This window comes from Ambystoma mexicanum, chromosome 1p (assembly GCF_040938575.1).
Source record: "Ambystoma mexicanum isolate Mex_15411 chromosome 1p, UKY_AmexF1_1, whole genome shotgun sequence".
Lineage (NCBI taxonomy): Eukaryota > Metazoa > Chordata > Amphibia > Caudata > Ambystomatidae > Ambystoma > Ambystoma mexicanum.
The window spans coordinates 458,346,814-458,369,116 of record NC_090921.1 but is presented as its reverse complement, the minus strand read 5'-3'; the positions used below and the strand labels follow the sequence as shown (position 1 = coordinate 458,369,116).

The 22,303-nt window shown below is 45.8% G+C and overlaps 1 protein-coding gene across 2 annotated transcripts in view; it reads right to left on the bottom strand.

The window, feature by feature from the left end:
* Positions 1-22,303, bottom strand: part of KXD1 (KxDL motif containing 1) — a 197,248-nt gene that overhangs the window by 130,519 nt on the left and 44,426 nt on the right. For both annotated transcript variants that reach the window (XM_069649290.1, XM_069649291.1), the window contains exon 2: positions 7,351-7,463. In XM_069649290.1, the coding sequence (XP_069505391.1) occupies positions 7,351-7,445 (95 nt within the window). In that variant the 5' untranslated portion in view covers positions 7,446-7,463. The remainder of the gene's footprint in view (positions 1-7,350; positions 7,464-22,303) is intronic.

The following is a 22,303-nucleotide window of genomic DNA, read 5'->3' as shown; positions in this document are numbered from 1 at the left end:
TACCAGAGCAACACTAGAGGCAGCGTTTGGCGGCTGATACGTCACACTAAAGATGGGTGCACATGATGCCGGGCTCAGTGGTGTTGAAAGTTATGTTGCAGTCTCCACCTTCGCGGGCCGTGCATTCCAGTCGGACCTGCTCTGTTGAACATTCGGTTTGTGTGCAGGCATCATGAAGCAAGACACAGACAGTTCAAACAAAAGGTGTTTATTAACTTACATGTCAGGATGGTTGAAGGCCTAACTTGCCCTAGGGTTAAGTTGGGATTTCCCGACCTGAACGAAACTAAGGAAAGTCTGAGTCAAAGAGTTCAACTTAAAAGTCTGTGTGTCCAAAACCTATCCTTGCCCTCACAACTAAAGCTAAGCAATGTGTAGGGATGTCAATAATTAAAGAAATGGTGATCAACATAACGTTCTGAGCTTCTTCCAGCTCCTAGCTTCCTCAGCTCCACCTTCCCCAAGTTCCAAGCAACAAAGTTCCAAAAGCAAAAGGGTCTTGAGGCTTTGTTCTCAAGACAAGATTCACAATTCCTTGAGTCTCAGGGTGCCCTTCCCCAAGACTTTAGTTTACACAATGTATGTGGATTCACGCAGTTCCGGGCAGGCTGGTCTAGGCGCAGATGGCAGACTGCATGGTCCACCCATCACAGGTCGCACAACCAAGATCCCTAAATTCCTCAGCCCACACAGGTTTTTTCCAGGCTTGTCCCTGTGTACAGAGCGGTGTTCTTTTAGTCTCTCTTGGCTTATGTGCAGTATTCACACTCCTTCGGCTTCTCCTCATTAGCTTCTTGGCTCTGCCCCAAAATGTCACACACCTCCTGCCAGTCTTTGGCCTGACCACCCTGCAATTATCCATAAAGTTAATTTTATGGTGGTCTTGCCCTTGTCGCACACTCTTTCACATTTGTGCTCTTTGCTACGCGCTGTGTTCCCAAGTGCACTTTCTCTTTGGCTGTCCTCGGCTTTGCCCATAAAAAGTGATATCCAGTTCCATATTCAAATAAGTGAAATTGCAAGTTTTCCTTCAGTTCGACACCCAACAAATATTGTCTTGACTTATTTTCAGGTTTTCATCCAGTTGGACATTCAATGTGCATTTGTTATGCTTGATTTCAAGTTTTTCATCACTTTGGTGTTTAAATATGTACTTGCTATGTTTTTCAGTTTGGTATTCAATAAGTATGCCTTGTTTAAAGTTTTCCTTCAATTTGGTATTCAATATGCACTCAGTATGGTTTAATTTCAAGTTGTTTTGCAGTTTGGTATTCAATAAGTATTCACTGTGCTAATTTTCAACTGTCTGCACAGTTCCATAATTGTGATGCATTCATTCCCCACTCGCAGCAGGTTTAGGACCGTCCCGGTTATAGAGGGCTTCTCCCCAACACTCACCGGTACTTGGCATCCTTCCCGAACGGCTCCCGCTGCGTCGTCCTTCCTTGCAGGTAAGCGGACCAGCTCCTGTGAGCCCCGCTCGCATACCAGGGCCCGCCTCTCGCATGCTGGTAGCTTCGCTGCCTCATTGAAGACACGGACAGTGCCGTCCTTCCTCCTAAAAAGTTCCACAACATGGAGGCTCCATCTCTGGGCTGCTGGCCGGCATCCTGGCTCATCCACGGGTCCCACCACGGCTGCCTCCTCCTGGAAAAGGTCCCCGGCTGGTCTTTTACCCACAGGTCTCCCTGTTTCTGACTACCGTTCTCTGGCTCTCATTTTATACACCTACAACCCCCTAACAGGTTGCAGGTGTGGACCCTGTAAGGATATATATGGGGTTTTATTGCCATGCAACATCCAGCATGGAGGTGCAGCCATATGTAAGGATATGTGGGGTTTTATTGCCAACATGCAACTAAAAGCAGAGAAATACAGCCAGGCCCAGTTTGAAAGTGCAGGCATTATTTCAGTAACAGCCAGCAGGCAAAGTTGTCAGAACACATAAAAAAACAAAGTGTGCTGCCAGTTAAAGAGGTGCACAATTTATATTGGACGTTTCATGTGTGAAAACTGCATTAGAATACATAACTGATTAACCTTGTACTAACCTTACTAAAGTACTAATTTCAACTTCTCTAACATTATAATGCAGTCTTCTGTGCACAATGAAATAACAGTCCATGTTTTGGGTGCACTGTTTGAAATTCATTTTTCATGAGGACGTGCACACTAGTGTTTTCTTCATCTTGCAGAGAACAGAAATATGTAAAATGCAGGAAGGAAATAAAACAGTTGCTTTGAAAATGAAGTCTTCATTGTCTTGAAAAACGAGGGCTGGCACAGGGAACATTCTTGTTATTCTGATTGGTAGGGATTGTAAGTGGATAAGCCACATCAGAGGGCTGAATTAGAGTTTTCTTAATGAATGAAAAAGGGGGAGTTGGCAGTTTGTGCTGGGACCAGGTGACGGACGGTGCCAGATCTGCTGAACTACATGTGGGTCGAGCCCTGGCTACGGATCTAATCAGTTGGCTGCTCCCCACACATACGGAGGAGTTTTGCACTGAGTCTGGGTCTGCGAAGACAGCAAGATCGTGCATGGGCTTCAAATTTCACTGGCCTTGGTAAGATTAGTGCCAAGTGAGGAAAAAAAATAGAATGATGTACGTGTGTTGCTAGAATTTATTGCCAGTGCAGGGAGGTTAGAAAAAGTTGTAGGTTTATTTTTCTCTCCATGTTCAAAGTGCGAGAACATAAATTTGTGTTTGCAAAATACCTGCTAGTTTCTGTTGTTCTTTTATATCTTGCAGTGATGCTGTAAATATCATGTGGTAAGATATTGTGCGGTTTGTAACTTTCATGTAATACAAACTGCAGATACAAAAAAAAAAACAGACTTTGGTGTCATTCATGCATCTGTGAATCAGTTATATATATGAAGTGCAGAGGTGATGTTTATATCAGTGCAGTAGTACATTTACCAATTTATCACTGTAGTTAAAATAGCAAACAAAAGCAAGTAAGTAAGTAAATATCTACAAGGTAGGAAGGTGTGTGTGTAAATGTAATGAGTGATTCCTTCCTTGCATGCAGAGAGGAAGGAGTGCCAGACTAGACACAGATTACTGTAAGTGCATACGCCAGTAATACCAGCCCCAAACTGTAAGTGGCGTCTTAAATAACTCATTGGGTTCTCTGAAGTGTCATAAGTCTGGGGGTTCTCTACAGGCGACTAAAATACATTCTAATAGAAAGGAAAGGTTTGTTTTTATGATGGGGAGGTAGTATAAAAAAAAATATGCTCACCACTACACCACAAGAATAAGATAATTCTTAAAATACCACAAAGTATGATACCACTAAAATGACCACCAATACAAGCTAACTATATATAATCACCTAGAGTAATACCAAACCCACCCTAAATGTAAGGCCAGTTTACCGCCAATTTACCACCAAAATGTTATGGTAAGAAAAATACCGCCAAATCCCGAATTTACCCAATAAGACAAAATCTCTTACAATCCTTCATTAGTTTTGCCCAACTATGATTAAGGTGACATGCCTGACCCTCACCATACTCTGCAGGCATCTTCCTCATCCCAGTACCAGAGTGGTAAAATGCAAGTGTAGTGTTCATTACTCTTAGTCTCTTCTTCCTCGTCCCAGAACTTTCAAATGGCAAATGTTTCAAATGTCATAAAGGGAGCGGTTTAGCATTAACCCATAGAGGTCGGGGGAGGGTTAGGTTGGTCATCAATAGGGAAAGGGGGATACCATGTCTCGCCTGCGGGCACCACTCTCCCCATCTCTGATGACCCTCCACCTGGGTGATCCTCGCACACTACTCGACCCCCAGGGATGGGATCCAAGAGCGATGGACTTTCCCTGGCCACCTGAGCAGAGGATCCAGGGGGATCAGGAATGAGGACACCCTCAGGTTTCTCAAAGTTGAGACTGCTGCGAGTGACATGTGGCAGGATCTCGCTCCAGAGAGAGTAGCTGGTGGATCCAGAGGTACCCATCCAGGGCCCTGATTGGGTGTACAACATGATACTGCAGCAAACATTTTGGTTGATGGTGCCGCTCATACTCTGAAAGACGGCTGTTCATTTCATAACATGCACATTACCAAGGTTAAGTCTGAGGCCAACCTCGAGACCTTTTCAGGCTTAGGGATACAGTCTGGTGGCTCTATGGCAACACATGGGTCCCCTAGCTCTATGGAACAACCACCGACTCGGAGCTCTATGTGCTATTTGATGAAATGAAAGGCATGACTCCATAATCTGTATCAGAAAGGAAACTTTGGCAAATGAAGTAATGGCCTACTTAAGGAAAACATAAGGGTCGAGGACCCACATCAACAGCAGAAGTATTATAACCAGTCGGCTGTAGCCCAAAACAAGAATATCAAGGAAAGTGAAACTTGTGGAAGTCAAGTCTGCAGGCAAGTAAAATAGGCTTCATATCCTATTGGAAAAGTCTACGGTGGGGTCTGGCAGGTTAGTGAACCAGGCCCGACAAGAGACTCGGAAAGATCAGTTTTGTGCTATGAACTGGGGGAAGAAGAAGAATTCCTCAGAGGATCTTTGAGGAAAGTTATTTGTGCAAACAGGTGGAACCAAGACCCTAGGAAAAGGTTCCCCCAGGACAACGGGGCACTAGGGTTACCTTTAAGTTGGCTGAACATGTGAATTGTGAGCATTGAATGGTTTACATACTTTTGGCAGAACAACTGCACTTGAAGACACCAATTTTTCCTTTATTTAGAAAGAGAGTGTAGGGGACGGAAATAGGATTAGACACAGGACGGAGGACATTTTTGTGAGTCCATAGTATTCTTTTGTTGAGGCAGGGCAACCCCTCTTAGTGGTTAGGGATAGTGAGGCCTTTCCTCAACCCATTTTACTTTGAATACATACTGGATAATTATGCCACCAATAAGGAGACAGCACATTTTAAATGTAGTGAACTTCTTCACATACGTTATCACCTAGTTCTTGTAGGATACACAATCTGTATGCATAAATTTGCAATAAGGATGCATCTACCCTTTTCTATAGATCCCATATTAATGTCATTGGCCTAAATGGAGTTATCGTAAAACGTGACATACTGGTATGGTGAGAGACTTGCAGGGTAAGTCCCCCATTTTTAAAAGTACTCTCATATACTTACAGATAAATGACTCCCTAGCATTAACCAGCGTGTTGTCATTCTTTTTAACCAATTACGCCTTTATCATGTGATTACTACAGCATACTGCTGCAATACAAATGTCAACGACAAAATTTGATTCAGGATTTAATACAACTACATTTAATTGTAAGGGGATTGCCATATCATGCTACGCATTTATAATCCAGTTAAAACTTGGAGCCTAATAATGAATTACTCATTTTTTATTCTTCTCTCCCAAAGACCTAAACTTTATGCATCTTCTTTTCACGTTTTTACCATTGGATAATTTACTAATCTATTGTCATAACAATTTAAGTTTGCTGCTTTATAAATATTTACCACAATCGTCCTTGAAAAAGACCTTTTGGTTGGAACACATGCTGGTAGGCGATTTAAATATGATAGTCATGGTACTATGAGAACAGGAAATACTGTGTATATTATTACAGTGTACAATATTGCATGTTATAATGTTACTATTTATTGCCGTACCATACAATAGATTTCAGAAAATACGTATAAATTAATGCTAATAATTAAAAAAAAATAAGGGTGCACGAGTGCACAAATCAAGCAATAATCTTAGTTCCATTTATTGGCAATTTCATTTTGGCATACTCTGGATGCACCAATGCAGCTACAGTTAATATATGGGGTGTATGTTTTCCGGCTGGGGAATCTGGCTCTGTCCTCTCATGGTTTCATTCTTTTCTTTCTGATCGCTTGCAGCTGCTTTCGATCCAGCCTTTTCTCTCTGCTGTCTCTGCTTTGTGTGTGGGGTAGCTCAAGGCTCTGCCTTATCTCCTACCCTCTTTAATATCTACATCTAGCCCCTGGTCACTCTTATCCGCTCCCATGGGTTCAGGTGTTATTTGTGCGCTGATGATGTTAATTTGTCTGGACCTTTCCCACCTGGCCCATGGCACTGAGCTGAGAGATTGTCAGTCGGCCATGGGGTGCTGGATGAGCGAAAATTGGCTCATATTGAATGGGGATAAGTCAGAGGTTATGGTTGTTGGTTCCACTGCAGTCACGTCCCCCTGGACTTCGTTTTTTTTGCCTCATCTTTTGTCTCCTTTCCTGTTGCTATTTCTGCGGTCAAGAATCTTGGTGCAACGTTGCCTGCTTCCCTTTCTATTTGTCCCCAGATCATCTCAGTTTGCCAAGCTGGTCACTTCCAGCTGAAGATACTGAGAAAGGTTCTGCAGTTTACGCCCTCTGACCTACGGGCTCCTGTGGTTTCTGCTTTGGTTATTAGTCGGATTGATTATTGTAACTCTCTGTATCTGGCTCAGCCTGACCATCTGCTACGTTGCCTGCAACTTCTTCAGAACTCTGCTGCCCGCCTTGCCACAGGCTCCTCCTATATGTAGCATATTTCTCCAGTTCTTAAAGCTTTGCACTGCGTGTGCATTTTAAATCTCTTTGCCTGGTGCATAGGGCTATTCACGCAGTTGGCCCAGAGTATTTGCAGTGGAAGTTTCGGCCTCATGTTCCTGGCCGCATGCTGCGTTCCATGTATAGCTTTCTTCTTGCTATTCCTAGGTTTCACTGTGCTAGAACTGGCGGCCACTCATTTTCTGTCAGGGCAGCCTTGTTGTGGAATGCCCTTCCTATTGCTCTTCACTCTATGGCAGCCCATCTGCAATTTAGAAGGGCTCTGAAAACTTCTTTTAGCCCAGTGTTTCTTCCTTTAATTGTGTTACTCAGCTTAGTGCCAGGTTTCCTTTGGTGTTGGTTGCGCTGTACCTTGGTATGAAATGTATAACATAGATATTAACAGTTCATAGTAGCAGAACATACATTAGACACCGCGTTCTGATGTCCCCTCCATGCAGTTTATGAAGAATTGAAGCATGAGCTCCAAACAGAGTTACTGTCACATAGGTATATGTGTATGGCGCTAGCCAATGTAGCTGTAGGTACCAAGCCAACCAGGCTCTCTAGGCTACATCCTGGGGCTAAATAGCTCCCAGCAAATTCAAAACTGACTTGCAAGTAGGAAAAACGCTGTCCCATGGCAAAAAGCTGGCATATAAAGGAAAGTCCTCCCAGACTAAAAAAGAGGAACAGCAGCGGTGCAGTTCATTTTAACTCTCAGGTGCCTTCCCCACACTCGGATGGGTTAATTTCCCCAAGAGGAAAACATGGGTATGTACATTTGCTTAATTTAAAATAGCCCAGTTATTAATTAGCGTAGAATGTAATTTTAAAGTGACTAACATGTGCCTCTGAGCCAGTATTATGGCATTAACATCTTCAGAATTCACCATGCTTAACATCCGGCCACAAAACACACCAGAAGCCGTCGGGTCCATGTTGCTGTGGCGTGTAACCTGCAAGAAGGAGATGGAGAGATTTATTGCTTTGGCAGTGTCATCATGCATTTGTACAAATACAACATTTTAGTTCAAATGGCAGTGCAGCTCATACTTTTTTTAATTTATAAAGTACTTAACAGCACAACTTCTGTGCCTTTAAGCTCAGGAGAGCGACGACAAGATTTAGTGAAAGCATCGTGCCCGTTTAAGCACTAACCCGAACATTGCACTTTGAAGCTGGAGTTCCACTTATAAATGCAAATAATGTGTTAACTGCTTTTATTATTTAGCTTTATTTATGTTACCTTTTTATACAGCACACAAAATCATGTTGCCATGTTCCATGTTTGAGAAAATGTGTATACAATTAACCGAATACTTGTCGGATGTGTGCAGAGTGTTGGATGAGATGTCAGATCAACCTATTAACTGGGACCCGAGTACATGTTTGTTGGGCACAATATGCAGAATGAGCCCTGTCTGGGGCAAGTTTCTAAACCTTAGTTTGCTATTAGCGAAGCATGTCACACTGATGCGCTGGAAAAGTAAGGAACCACATGTGCTAAGCGATTGGGAGAAGGAACAGACATGGGCGAATGATTGTGACGAGGTGTACACTGGTCTATTACCTAGGACGAGCCGACCGAAAGATATATGGGATCGGTAAAGGCAATATCTTGTTGATAAATGCAGAAGTGAAGAAGAGTCAGCCTAAAATGTAAATTATAAACATGGTGTGTTCCCAATAAGCAAGGAACTGAATAATTTTAAAAATGAGTAATGTAAAGCAGACAATGGGCCTCATTACAAGTTAGCCGGTCCAGAAACCGGTTTTTCCGTGAAGGCGGTGACACTGTTTCCGCATCCGCAAGCATGCAGAAGTAAGGTGCGATTACGGTTTGTCGGTCGTGTGCACCACACCATTGCGGAAACGGTGTCACCGCCGTAACACAAACACCTACAGAGACGGATGCACCGGGTACAATGGCAGCGGTACATCCGTTTCCGCCACCTCCTTCCCGGAAACGGAAATACCGGTTCTGGAAAACCTGATCGCGAAAACCAGAAAGAGAGCGACGGCCATTAATTAAACCACAATCCACTGTAATCCTCAGTAACCACTAGACCTACAGCTCCAGTGACTTGCTACAAACAACCACTGAGATGACATCTCGAATCCCAGCCACCCGCCAGCACAAACCCCGCCTCAGCGAGGCTGAACATACAGTGCTCGTTGAGCACATTGTGGACAATGCAGCACTCCTGTTATTGCGGACCAAAGGCGCAGCACACAGCAGAGGCGGATGGAAATCTGGGAAACCGCTGCAGAGAAGTGCACAGCAGTGTCACGGTGCGCGCGGTAAAGGACTGCCACAAGCGTTGAGACGGTCTGAGTGCGAATGATGGAAGACCCCCGTAGGCAGGGCCTTGAGGCACACAACACATCGACCATTGACCCCCCCCCCCCCCACACCAGGCAGGGCCTAGAGGCACACAACACACCCACCATTGACCCCACCACACACAACACGCCCATGTGACAACATCACCAGGACAGGCAGACAGCTTGCAACTGTGTGCAAGCCGTGATCCACACACCTGAGTGCATCACCCATCAAATATGTGTACATGCAAGTGGACCAAGTGGACCAAGTATGAGGAGTGCTTTGCATGTGAATGGCCCATTCACATCCTGCCACACGACAAACAGCATGCCCTACATTCCCCCACAGGCACATCAACCGACAGTGACTTGGCACAACGGCCAACGCCAAGAGGGACTGCACGTGGCCGTCGGACAAGGCCACCTCAGGACGCAACTACCAACACCTCTGGCACACAGGCATCTTCCACGGTGACAGTGCCCGATGACACAGACACCTGCTGCCACTTCCATTGCACCCACCAGTGGCCCTCAAACAACCAGCGACAATGACGCAGCCAGTGTTGAGAGTGCGCCGGGAGAACAGGGCGCTGACACACCCGACAATGCGAATAAGGGGGGCAACACCACTTCGGAACATGTGGCCATATTTAGCCCCATGGGACTTCACAGTCCATTGCAGTCCCCCACAACATCCATTCCGGAAATCTGTGCCCGCCTATAGCGCTTTGAGGAGCACCAGGCAAGCCTGACCCAGCTTGTGGAGCAACAGCCCCAGGAGGCAAGACTGCAACGTGAGGAGGCAAGACTACAACGGGAGAGCGCTGCCACCTCTGTGCGCCGCCTCTCTTGTGCGATTGGGCAATTTGCCACAATGAACATGGTGTTATCACGGCGGGTCACGGAGAGGACTACCATCATGTCCAATATTGCGGAGTCGATGCTGGTTGCCCAGCAGGCTCACCTGAGCAGTGTGCCACCTACAAACCCTAAAGTGCCCTCTGCCAGCAGCACACCCTCCAGTTCGGTGACCAATAGCCCTCGTAGGAGGAGGTCATCACAGCTGGCAGGACCCTCTGGAAAGGACATCCATGGCCACAAGCGCGTCTGAAAACAGGCTGGGCATTGCAGAACTGTTCTACTAGTTGTGATGGGCTCTGGGTTTGTGGGTGGGTACGTTGGGGGGGGTGGGGGTGGTCCTTAGTGGGCTAAGTCAGTGGGGCATGGTTGTACATTGGGGTCGGGGGCACGTGTGTTCTTGATTACAATTCAATACCTGTTTCCCCCCCGTTTATTCTGTAATACACTGGTGTCAAACTACAAATGACGAGTGGACAAGCTCATTTGGTGTGTATTGCAAACATTTACTGTAGTGCCACCACATGAAGTGCTCAATGTGCATAGGAAGTGTATCAGAAAAAATTGTGTAGGAGTGCTGCACGTGCATATTGTCCATCAATGGCCTCCTCCTCCTCCTCCTCCTCCTCCTCCAGTGGAATGTTCCTGCGTATGCATAGATTGTGTAGCATTGCACATGCAAGTACTATTTTCCCTGTCTTCACCAGACTGTACTGCAATGATCCACCTGACCTGCTCATGCATCAGAACCTGGCCTTCAGCAGACTAAAGGTCCACTCTATCACTCCACGTGTGCGAATGTGTGCCTGGTTGTAGGCCTCCTCATGCCTGTTCCGTGGCTGTCATCAGCCATGGCGTCAGTGCATATCCGGAAACACCTGCATTGGAATGAAGGCAAGGGCACATGTCACTGTTTGTGGGAGTACTGTCTGAATCAGATGGAGTCCACTGATTCCCCTTCAAGTAATCCGGTGTGTGAATCATCTATTGAGCTCACTTGGATCACATGCCAATGCTGGGGTCTGTGATGCTTAGATTCGTGGAGCAATTATTGGCAACAACATGTTCCAATCATTGTAATGCACATGAGTTCTGATGTGGTGGGGGACTCCTGTATTGTGATGTGATGGGCAGATCTGCATCAGGCAGGTACACATTACTGCAAGGATGTGACCACTACACACTGCACGAGATGCACTTGTCGTGTGCATGGGAGTAGCAAATGTAAATTGGGCGGGGGAGGGACTCACATCATCATGTTGATATTGCATGTAGTGCCAACCCATAGCTATGGTGTGCATGGAGGTAGGCAGGGCATGTTCTTGCGTGACATGGCATGGGGCAATTTTGGACTTGCCGCAGTGAGCTGTGTAGATTCTGGTGCTTGTTCATCCCCTCCCCCCCCAATACACAGGGGTCATGCATTGGCAGTTGTGCTCGCCCAACTGCCTGGGACACTGTGGGCCTTGACTGTAACCCCCCCCACCCCCAAATACACAGGGGTCATGCATTGGCAGTTGTGCTCGCCCAACTGCCTGGGACACTGTGGGCCTTCACTGTTGCCCCTGCCAATACACAAGGGTCATGCATTGCAGGTTCCCTATCCCAAATGTTGCAGGGCAGCTGGCAGCATGGTTGTATTGGAAGGTGGCCTGGATGTGGCCCTTTTGTAGGCTCCCATTGACCTATGATGTGCAGCTGGCCTAATTGTGCACACCTGGGGCCTGTTTCAGCTCACCTGACACTGTTTAATGCCACGTCCGCGGTGCCAGCAGGATGTTCACAGTGTTTATGCCATGATCGTGGCAGTGTTTCCATGTCCGTGCTACTCGTAATGTGCCCGGTGCTGCGCATTGCCGGTGATTGGGGTTGCGCTGGCAAATCGTCACGCTGTTTCCGCCCACAGGGCTACCGGGTGCGTGGACACTGCAGGGGTCGCTTTGCAGTGATGGTGTTTCTGGATTCGCTCGTCAGAATTAGCCAGTCCATTAACCAGTGCTGGTACGGGTTTACCGGCACCGCTAAGTCCGGACCGGCTACTTCTAAGGAGGCCCAATGTGATGTTGAATTCTGTGCAAAGTTTAAAAAAAAAAAAAGCATTCAAATTGCATGAAGTCACCACATAAACAAATGACTTACCTTTGGTAATGTTCTTTTTGATGGATTAGTGCTTCTTTCCACAGATTCTTCATCTTAAAAAAAAATTCCAGGTGCCAGTCTGGCTTCAACTGCAGTATTTTAAGAGGTTACAAGCTCTGTATCGAGTGGAAGGGTGGTGAGCAATCTGTGGCAGGAAGGACTAATCTATTAGAAAGAACATTCCAAGGTTCTTCAAATGGATGTTTTCCTCCCACAGATTTACGCCAAGACAGTCTGGAGCACTGCTCAACCAAAGCAGGCGTCTTGATTTGATCAAGAATCCAGGGAGTACAGAGAAGCCTATGTAGCTAACGGACAAATGTCCACAACAGGAAGATCCTTCTGTAGGTCAAAGGTAGCCACCAAGACCCCTGAGACCCACAGATACTCCTTTCTGGAGAGATCGTAGCACTCAAAAGCAAAGGATAATCCACCCAGGTAGGGTCTGTTTGGTAACAGGCCTGCCAGCAAAAAATGACAAATATATCGTCCTTCCCAATGTCGCTCGTATGAGAGACATAGTAACTGACTGCCATCTTGGGGTCTAGTTGATGAAACCTCTCTATCTAGGATGAGGCGAAGTGTCAAGGTCAGAAAGATTAACCTTTTGGGACAGGTGAAAGTCTGACAGAACCACTAGAGGGAAGGACAGACTTGTCCGCAAAAATCACATCCTCTTTGTAGAAGACAAGGAAAGGGGGGTTGACAGAAATATTATTAAGGCATGTGTAAGTAATGACAAGCAGGAAAATAATCTTAAAGGATGCATAAATTGTATCCATTTGCCAAACAGAAGTCTAGCCAATGGCTTAAATATACATCCTTTCAGCAGTGTGCTGCACCATTCCGGGAGGATAGTCCGAATTCCAAGCACAATTCCGATAAATTGCACTACTAAGTAGGGAATTAACAGTTTGAGAATCAGTACAAATTCTCACATGAGCCGAACAGTGTGCATGCATGTTGGTAATTCGGTCATTTTTTTTTTTTTTTTTTTTTTTTTTAACATAGGTTTCTTTGCAAACATGACTGAACAACCATGGTGAGAGGCTGCCTCTCTCTGGCCTACATGGGGTCAGCAAACATGTTAAGTCAAAAGTGTCCACACATTAGGCACAGTATGCGTTCCCCCAGTAATATATTTCTTGAACTACATGCACTTCCAGAGGACCTGCAGCAATATGAACCTATTCAGGAGTCTACCTTGATTGACAAGCTAAGAAAGGGAGTTCGGAAAAGCGTCATCTAGAGAAGAAAAGAAACGCAATGGCACACAGCATATTACCTATGCGTCAGGTAGACTTTTTTATGAGCTGTTAAAGTAAGTGGATACAATGAAAGAAGAGAAGGGACCAACTTCGGCCCATATCATGTTTGGAACTCACACAACATTTCACTGACTCAAGGCATAAACAGAGAAATGTTGTCAAAGGATGCTTCATCAATCCTCCATCTCACCCGAGTGAGGTGATGTAAGCCAAAGATACGATCACAAAAGAAATTAATTGGACAGCCATTATGCAGACAGCTGCAGTTCTGAAATACACAAAGAGTAGGCGTGTCAGGAGGACAGCTACCTGCACAACCTCAGACGCTAGGATAATGTGCAAAGAGAAGCAAGGCATTTATATCAAGTAAACCCTACACTTGATCAAAAGTAATAATCCTGCACGAAGAGTGAGGCAGTGTGGCAGGGATTCCATGCATCAAATTCTAATCAAGCACTAGAGAAAGGCATCTATGCAATAAGGGATGTAGTGGGTTTGGCTCGAAATGATTAGAAGTGACCAGGAAATAGCAGTACGTCTTTGTTGTAACAGACTTTCTGGATGCCAAATAGAGGAGTTCCATATTGAAAAGTGATTTAATGTCTAGAACAGATAGATACAATTAACTTGTCTACCACTGCAGTACTATAGTCCAGACTTTGAGCATTCAGATACTACTATATCTAAAAGGGAGTCTCTACCTTTAAAAGGGACATACAAATAAGTGTCTGATTATTTAACCATTCTCACCCATATGCAGCTCCTGGTCCAGGTTATCAAGAACCCATAGAGAGGCGCATTACATAGCCGCCTCCACCCCAGGAGAAAGAGTTGGCCACGTGCGCGATTACTACTGGTCTACTCTCGTTTCTAGAGATGGTTTTGTTTTCCAGGCATGATCTTCCATGGTTCCCAGAGAAGATCCTGTTCTCGGATACCGATGTACAGAGGGTAAACCTGGGACTGACAGGATTGCAAGACCCAATATTTCTCTCTGGGCCATGGAAGATTTAGTAAATGATTTAGTGTTCTCCCTCCAGAAACTCCAGTCAGAAGTGGCAGCTTCCTGACAGAAGAATGCAATGTTATACCAGTCCACGGTCGGGTTACAAAACAAAGTAGAGTCCTGGTATAAAAGGTCTCTGGGGGTGGGCACCCTTGGGCTACAATAACGGGTGCCTTGCCTGCTGCCTCTCTGTCTAGTCGTTCTGAGCCTCGGTCTGTGCTGAACCCCATCCTCCCCCAACGCTCCAGCTACCAGCATTAGGCCCCAACATACCATCCCCTCCCATGCCACTCGTTTCGTAGACAATGAACTCATCTTACAAGACTATAGGGCCCGGATATGTGTGATAGACAATATGCAACCCAAAAACTCTGTAATGATTTCATTGACATTAGACATGGTAATAGAGATCTTTTGTCAAACATAACTACATTACAAAACCTTGCATCCCAAACCTTATGGTCCGAAGAAGTCCAACTAACTATTCCAGCAAGGACTTATGGACCAGAGAATGATGGACAGGAAAGGAGAAAGACGTACCTCTGTTTATAAAATGTATCAAGTCCGAACAGAGACAGAACGGCCTTCTCATCCCAGGAAATGGGGAACCAATGCAATTAGATGAGGCCCCATCACTCCTGAAGAGAGAAACTGGCGACAAAGACTTAGGGCCTCATTACACGGTAGGCGGTAGGGGTTTATCGGTACCGGTAAGGGCTCCGGTACCGGTAAACCCCTACCGCCTTACTACGAGTTCCCTTTGCGGGACCCGACTTTAACGGCTGGTTTTACCAGCCGTTAAAGTTGGGTGCCGCAAAGGGACCTCGGAGCTAATACGGTACCGCAATTTGCGGTACCGTAATTAGCACCTTCCCCATTCCCATTATGCACCATGGGGGCAAAAATGGGAATGGGGGAAGAGCCTTGGTGAATGGGGAATTACCGCCCCCGCTCACCTTCGAGTAGGGCGGTAATTCCGCCATCCACCAAGGCGGACACGGTAAAATACTGGCGGCAACCATGGCGCTAATAGCATATGTAAAACTTATATTTGGACTGGTTACAACCCAGTAACAGCTGACTGAGGAAGGACTGGGTGCTGTCAGCATAGGGTCAACGACTATCTACACAGAGTTGCTGCTTCTAAATAACACTACTACTGCCCCATGTTGGATTCTGTGCCAATTGGAGGTCTTGGTCTATGCTCTTCCTGATCCATCTGGTGGCACCCAACTATAGAACTGCATGTCTTTGGCCTGTTAGGTGGTGGCATTGGTCCTAAAAAGTGACCGAATGCTGCAAGGATCTCCTGACAGAGAAACCGGCAAGCCTAATTAGGGTTATTGAAGGTGGCATTTTGACAGAGCCCGGGTGGACCCAGCGACCCGTGATTGACTTAGATCCTCGTTGGTATCGATTGGCCGCCAGGCCTTTCAGAGCGGGTAGTAGAGTGCCCCATCTCTTTGCGCAAAATGAAGTTTGCAAAGACTAAGGAAAAGGCAGCGAACACCATCAAGGACATGCTTCAGCAGCCAAGGTAGGTCCCGGAGCCGAGGCCCGTAGTTGAGGAGGAGGCACAACCGGCAATGAAGGGAGACATTTTACACCTATTCCAGTTGATACAGAAGGAGATGGCAACAATGGCGAAAGAATTAAAAAGTGCCTTCCAGGACCTCTCTCACACTGTACAACAGAACGAAGCGAGACTCGGTGAACTGGAATCAGCCTTCTGTAATCAGGCACACTAATGACCAGTTAGAGAACAGAGCGGCAGCGCTAGAAGCCTATCGACATGTTGCAGAAGAGAAACAGGAAGATGCTGAAAATCAGTCCTCCAGAAACAATGAGCGGATTAGGGGAGCCCCAAGAGAGATCAAGAACCAGGACTTGGAAGCATATGTTAGTTAGCTGTTTCAGAAAATATTAGGAGAAGCAGAGGTCGACCTCGCGTTGTACCGCACTCAGAGTTTTTTCCAACTTCCAAATGAGACAGAACCTCCTCCTAGATGCCGACTAGGGTACAGCTTCTTTTTAAGATCAAGGACCTTATCTTTCAGAGGGTCAGGAAATTGCGGAGCTTGGCATTCAAGGGATCTACTCTCCAGTTGTTTCAGGACCTTTCACAGGGTAGGATAAAAAAAACTGCAGGCTGATAAAGCCACTAACCAACTGGCTCTCTGTGAAGGGAATCTGTTACAGATGGGGGTATCCATTCCGAATATGGTTTCAAATTGAGGGGGTCCAACATCAATTTGTATCGCTCAGGACGGCTGTGAAGATCCCGGAAGCGGAGATACATGTGCTAGAGGAGAAGACGCTCCCCCTGCCACAACACCTCCATTAGCCTCGTGGTCGCAAAGGCGCTTTATGAAGAGCAAAAGACGTGACCGTAGGAGACCCTCAATGGACAAATGGGAAAGGAGCATTGACGCCGAGGCTGACTGATTGGCCTTACTGGGGATCTGTAATGGTATTGAATTCCACAACATTATCTGAAACACAAGAGTTAGTCGCCACTCTGTTGCTGTGAGCAATTTAAGCACAATTGTTTGTGAGGCTGTTTTTTCTTAGGTTGGTGCTCCGCAACTTTGTTCTTCCATCTACGCGGATAAAGGTGAACGGGGTCCTTTCAGGGCCAATAGGTTTGCATATGGGAACCCGTAGGGGATGCCCGCTGTCCCCGTTTTTGTTCGCCCAGTCTATGGAACCCTTGGCTAGTTTGGTGCGCTTATCGGTGGATGTCCAGGGTTTTTACATAGCGGGCTACCGACACAATTTAGCATTATATGCAGAGGACCTCTTGTTCTACATGCAGGATTCCAATTCCACACTGCCCCATGTTGTTTCGCTGTTAGAAAGATTCAACGTGGTCTCCGGTTTTAAAATAGGATATCGACGATTGTCAATATATCGGAATCGCCCGAAGCAGTGCGGTGCTTGAAGGCGTCTTATCCTTTTTCATGGGCCTCCAAATCCCTGAAATATTTGGAGGTGAATCTCACAGCGCACTACACATCTCTACGGAACCAATATTTTGCCACTCTTTGCCAGAGCCAAATAAGACCTGGCACGGTGGAGGGGGGGGGGGGGGAAATCAGTGGCGGAGAATAAAAGCAGTCAAGATGATCATGTTGCCCAGTCTGCTTTATGTATTCCAGGCCTTGCCAGTCTGGATTCCGAGGGTGGTGATAAATGATTTGCAGTCGCATGTGTTCGGCTTTATATGGTCCAAAAAGTTCCCAAAAGTAGCCAGGCACACACTGATGACAGCCAAAGGCACTGGGGGATTAGCAGTGCCGGATATTGAAAGTAACCTACATGCAGCTCAACTGGCTCATGTATTAGAAAGCCAGACAAGTCAGCAAATTCCTAAGCGCTGGGTGGATATCGAGCAGGAAACCTTAGGAACTCCCCTACATAGTAGGTGTTGGCAGTCCCCGGGGTCCCAGAGGCCGGAAGAGCAAGGACTTCAAGAGTACATCCAAGAAGATTCTTAACTTCCGGTCTCAACTCCCATCTCATCGAGTGATCCAAGCACTTTGCTTCCATAGTACTTCATTATGGCTACCTACTAATAAGCATCAGCTTTTTGCCCTCCAATGGGGTCATGATTTTCCCAGTGCAGGTCATTTCGGGGTTTTCAAAACACTAAAGAAGCTGGGAAGATCGGTTTGGTGGAAATCCATGAAAAAAAGACCCCAATGACTACCTACAGGGATGTGGAGTATGTGCCTGGTCTAATTCACATTGCAGTTCCCAAATAGGCCTCTTACATCCACTACCAATTCACAACACTCCATGGCAGTGATGTTCCATGAACTTTATTACAGATCTACCCAAGACAGAAGGCTGTACCGTGATGTGGACAGTGGTGAATACACTGACTAAACTCAGTCATGTCATTGCCTTGCCTAAAATTCCCTCAGCCAGTCAGTTAGCGCAAGACTTCATCAAACATACTTTTTGACTCCATGGATTATCTCAAATTATCGTTTCTGATCAAGGATCGCAGTTCGTCTCAACCTTCTGGAAGGCCAGAACCAAGACCCTCGGAGTCCAAGTCAATTTCTCCACTGCTTACCATCCTCAAAGCGATGGCCAAACCGAAAGAGTAAACCAGACCATCGGTCAGTATTTGCGTTATATCACAGGCTACTCAGACAACTGGGTATTACTATTACCCTTAGCAGAATTTGCTTACAATGATGCCCATTACATGTCCCTCCAAGACACCAATTTTCATGTAACCTTTGGGTATCATCCTGTGTCTTTACCAAGCTGTACAGCCTAGGTCTCTTTACTGCCAACAGTACAAGACACCTTCCAAAATAAGGCTCTAAAACTAAGCATTATCTAACCCAAGCTCAGAATACAGCAAAAAGAGAAAACCCTGCCCAGACTACAGTCCAGGGGACGCCGTATGGCTTTCTATTAAGCATCCATGCTTGACCTCAAAAAATGAAACCCAGAGCCATAGAGCCATAAAGTTGTTAATCCAGTTGCAATGAAACTTACCCTTTGCGCTAGTTATAAAACACATCCCGTCTTTCACATGTTTCTTCCCAAACCTATTACCCACTCACTTACCTTCTCTGATAGGCCAAGCTCTATTCCTCCCCAGGTAGACTCTGAAGACGAATGTGAAATTACTAAGATTCTTGATTTGAGATGCTATAGGAACAGAATTGAGTATTATATCAATTGGAAAGCATATGGACCCGAAGAACGACCTCTCTTACTGGGTAGACGCTGGCAGCCGCGTTGGACGCACCGATACATGGCGTCCATATTGTGGAGGTCGGTGGAACAGCGCCTTGTCTCTGCTCCTGTCATGATCAACTCAAGAATCAAGGGTTCATTATGCAGACATGCAGGGACCAGATGGTTAGCAGCATGGTGTGTCAGACATTTCTCTCAGTTATCATCATTCGAATCCACAGTGAGCCCCCATATTGCTTAATGGTAGAGGGTTCCCCCAAGATGGGCGTCTAGTGGGCTACAGACAGAAGTGCTTGTAAGAACTAGTATCTAGCATTGGAGAGCTACATAAGCCCCGCCCACGCTTTGACTCGCGCTGCGCGTTGGTTCCGCTGTCAGCAGTGCAACGCTCATCAGCGCTCTGTGCCCAGACCTGTCAAAACAAAAGACAAACCATGTTATAAGTTATTGAAGTACCAAGGAAGATTCACAGACCAAAGACTCTACGTATCTTACTAGAAGTTTTCTTTGCAGCAGTTCTCCAAGTAAGAGGAGCCTTTTCTCCGAACTCCGTACCTCAGACTTCGACGTTCTTCTTTGACCTCCAACATTCCGTAACCTGCAATAAAAGGTATTTTGGTTAAAAGAGACAGAATATACAGAGCGCGCTCAGATATTAGTTATGCGCTCACTTACTGCATTCCTGAAGAACGCAGCTTCCGAGTTCTCCGAGACTCAGCCACACAGCGACGTTCTGCAGCAGTGTACGACGCCTAATCCTACCACGCGCCTCAGCTCAACTCGCACACCTTACCACAAGACAGCCAGACTTCGTGGCGTTCATTTTAAAACACCCTTTGAATCCCCACGTGTGAATAATTTTCTCTCTCAAAACCTGAAAATAGAGACAGAACAGATTAGACTGCGTCAAGAGAAAACCTACCTCAGAACATTGTTGTCCTCAGAGACTGCTACTCAAAGCTAGAGTACAGCCAACACAGAATTGTCAAGATACTTACCATTTACAGAAGCATCTGAGCAATTTCTGTTCTGGAAAAGTCTTGCTTCTATACCAACGCACCCCTGCATGATAGCAGGACGGAGAGCTCCCCAAAACCAAACTAACAGGTGAGAAGGGAAGTGGGAACCCAAGACAAATTCCAAGAGCTCACAGCAGGGGTATGAGACCCCACCTGCCATTTGTGGTAGAGACTGATGCTTCAGGTGCTGCTATGGGAGCGGTAGTGTCTGTTAGGATGTCAATGTTACATATTGCAATACAATGTGTCAGAGTTATGGTTTGTATGTACTTGGAACGTGGATCGTCCATCTGGGTTCCAAGTTCCAAGGAAGAGGAGAGTGAGGAAGGATAAGACTGTGGACGGTGGTTGAGGCCCTCCCGGGGGTCGTCGGCTATCTGACTTAAAGAATAAAGCAAATATGTTTCATAACAGCTGGTATTCAAGGTGTCAATGAATCATAACAACTGGCGACGAGGATATGGGATTTTCAGAGACGACCCCCGGCACAACATGAACTAAAGATATTACGTCTACGAATCGGGAAAAGAGGAAACAATCGATCACGCCGTGATATGCTTTCCTGGCGTACTAGATAAGGAAACAACTAGCTGAACACAGGTACCGTCGATAATTTTTCAAACACGCAATGTGACATTGTGCAAAGTTGCTTACTTTTAAAATACCGGCATGCGCAAGCCAACGCCACTCTGTCACACGCATTGACAACGTTCGGACTACATGTTCAAGCGACGCAACGGAAACAACTAAGAAAAGGACCCTACGGCGTAACGGACGCCGCAACAGACGTCCCCACGCAAAGGAAGGAAACAGATAAGTGGACCAGTGATAAAGTAAACAAACACGGACAGTGCGAACTGAAGCTCGGCGAGGTGATTAAGGCGGAGTAGCGGCCCGAACAACACTAGACGAGCGTACGATTCAACGTCGGCGAGGTGATTAAGGCGGAGTAGCGGCCCGAACAACACTAGACGAACGTACGATTCAACGGTCTTGAAGGAACAAACGGATTACACCACACTATACAAGTTGGCTGGTGAGTTACATAACGCAATTATATACATGTTTGTTTGAGGGAAATTTGAAACCACGCCACAGCATAGCAAGTACAAGTACAACAGCACACAATGGCAAATGTTCCAGCTCCTGTATTTTTCTTGACTTCACCTGGGGAACCTAGGGTACGATGGACAGATTGGAAGGAAGGCTTCCATAAATACGCGTTAGCAGTATTTGGTCCCAATTATTCTAATGAAAGGAAAGAGGCCTTATTGTTTCATTGTCTAGGGACAGCAGGCCAGGAAGTGTTAAGGAAATTACCAGAGCCTACAGACACACCAGACACAGGCCCATATGAGAAAGCACTAGCCAAGCTAGACAAACACTACAAAGTAGAGGAGAACATTATTTTAGAGAGATACAAATTCGCCACCAGAGAACAAAGGAATGGAGAGAGCATAGAAGACTTCATTACAGCTCTGAGGGGTTTAGCAGTGAAGTGTAGATTTACTCACTGTCAAGAAGAACATATACGGGATCAATTAATGATTAAATGCAACAATGACAATATTAGAAAAGAACTTTGGAAGGAGAAGGATCCCACATTGGACAGAGCGATAGAGATTGCAAAGATGGTGGAACATACTGATAAATGCATAAAGTTACTTCAAACAGACAATCAAGTGAACATAGAGAAACCCAAGTTAGAAGAAACAGAGGGTGCAGTTCAGAAAGTATCAAAAGTTAAAGCAAGGATGGGCTCAAATTTTTCGAAAAGACAGTTACAGAACGGGAGAAAAGGCGAGGATCGACAGGAGAGTATACTACCAGCGGGGAGAAGTTGGAATCGACAAGGGTTGGTCAAAGACAATAGGAATTTCTCCAGAGAGACTAATTTTACCAGGTATCCTAAGGAGGCGGCGACAAATAGAGATGCACCAACAAGAAGATGTTTCCGGTGTGGGAGTTTCTCACATGTAGCATCGGACAAGGAGTGTTTTGCAATACATGTCATATGCAACAACTGTGGCATACGGGGACACATCGCTAGATGTTGTAGAAATGTTAATTCCAATTCAGGTCAAGTTTTTGATGTCAGTGAAAATAATGAAGAGGATGAGTATGTTGAGAATGGTAGAGAAGTAGTGTTCATGGTGAATGCTATTGATGGGCAAGTGAAGAAGAGAAAACCATATGCCATGGTGTTAGTTAATGGGATACAAATATTGATGCTAATGGATAGTGGGGCGGACTACACATTAATAGGAGTACAAGTATGGAAAGAGAGATTTAATTGTTGTACATTGAGAGAAAACAAGATTAAGGTGAATGCATATGGTGATAAACCAATAGAGATTATAGGATACTTTGATGCCAAACTGCAGTTCAAAGATAGAGAAGCCACCACCACAATCCATGTTGCCAACAAAGGGGGAGAGTTATTATCGTGGAGTGATCAAGCT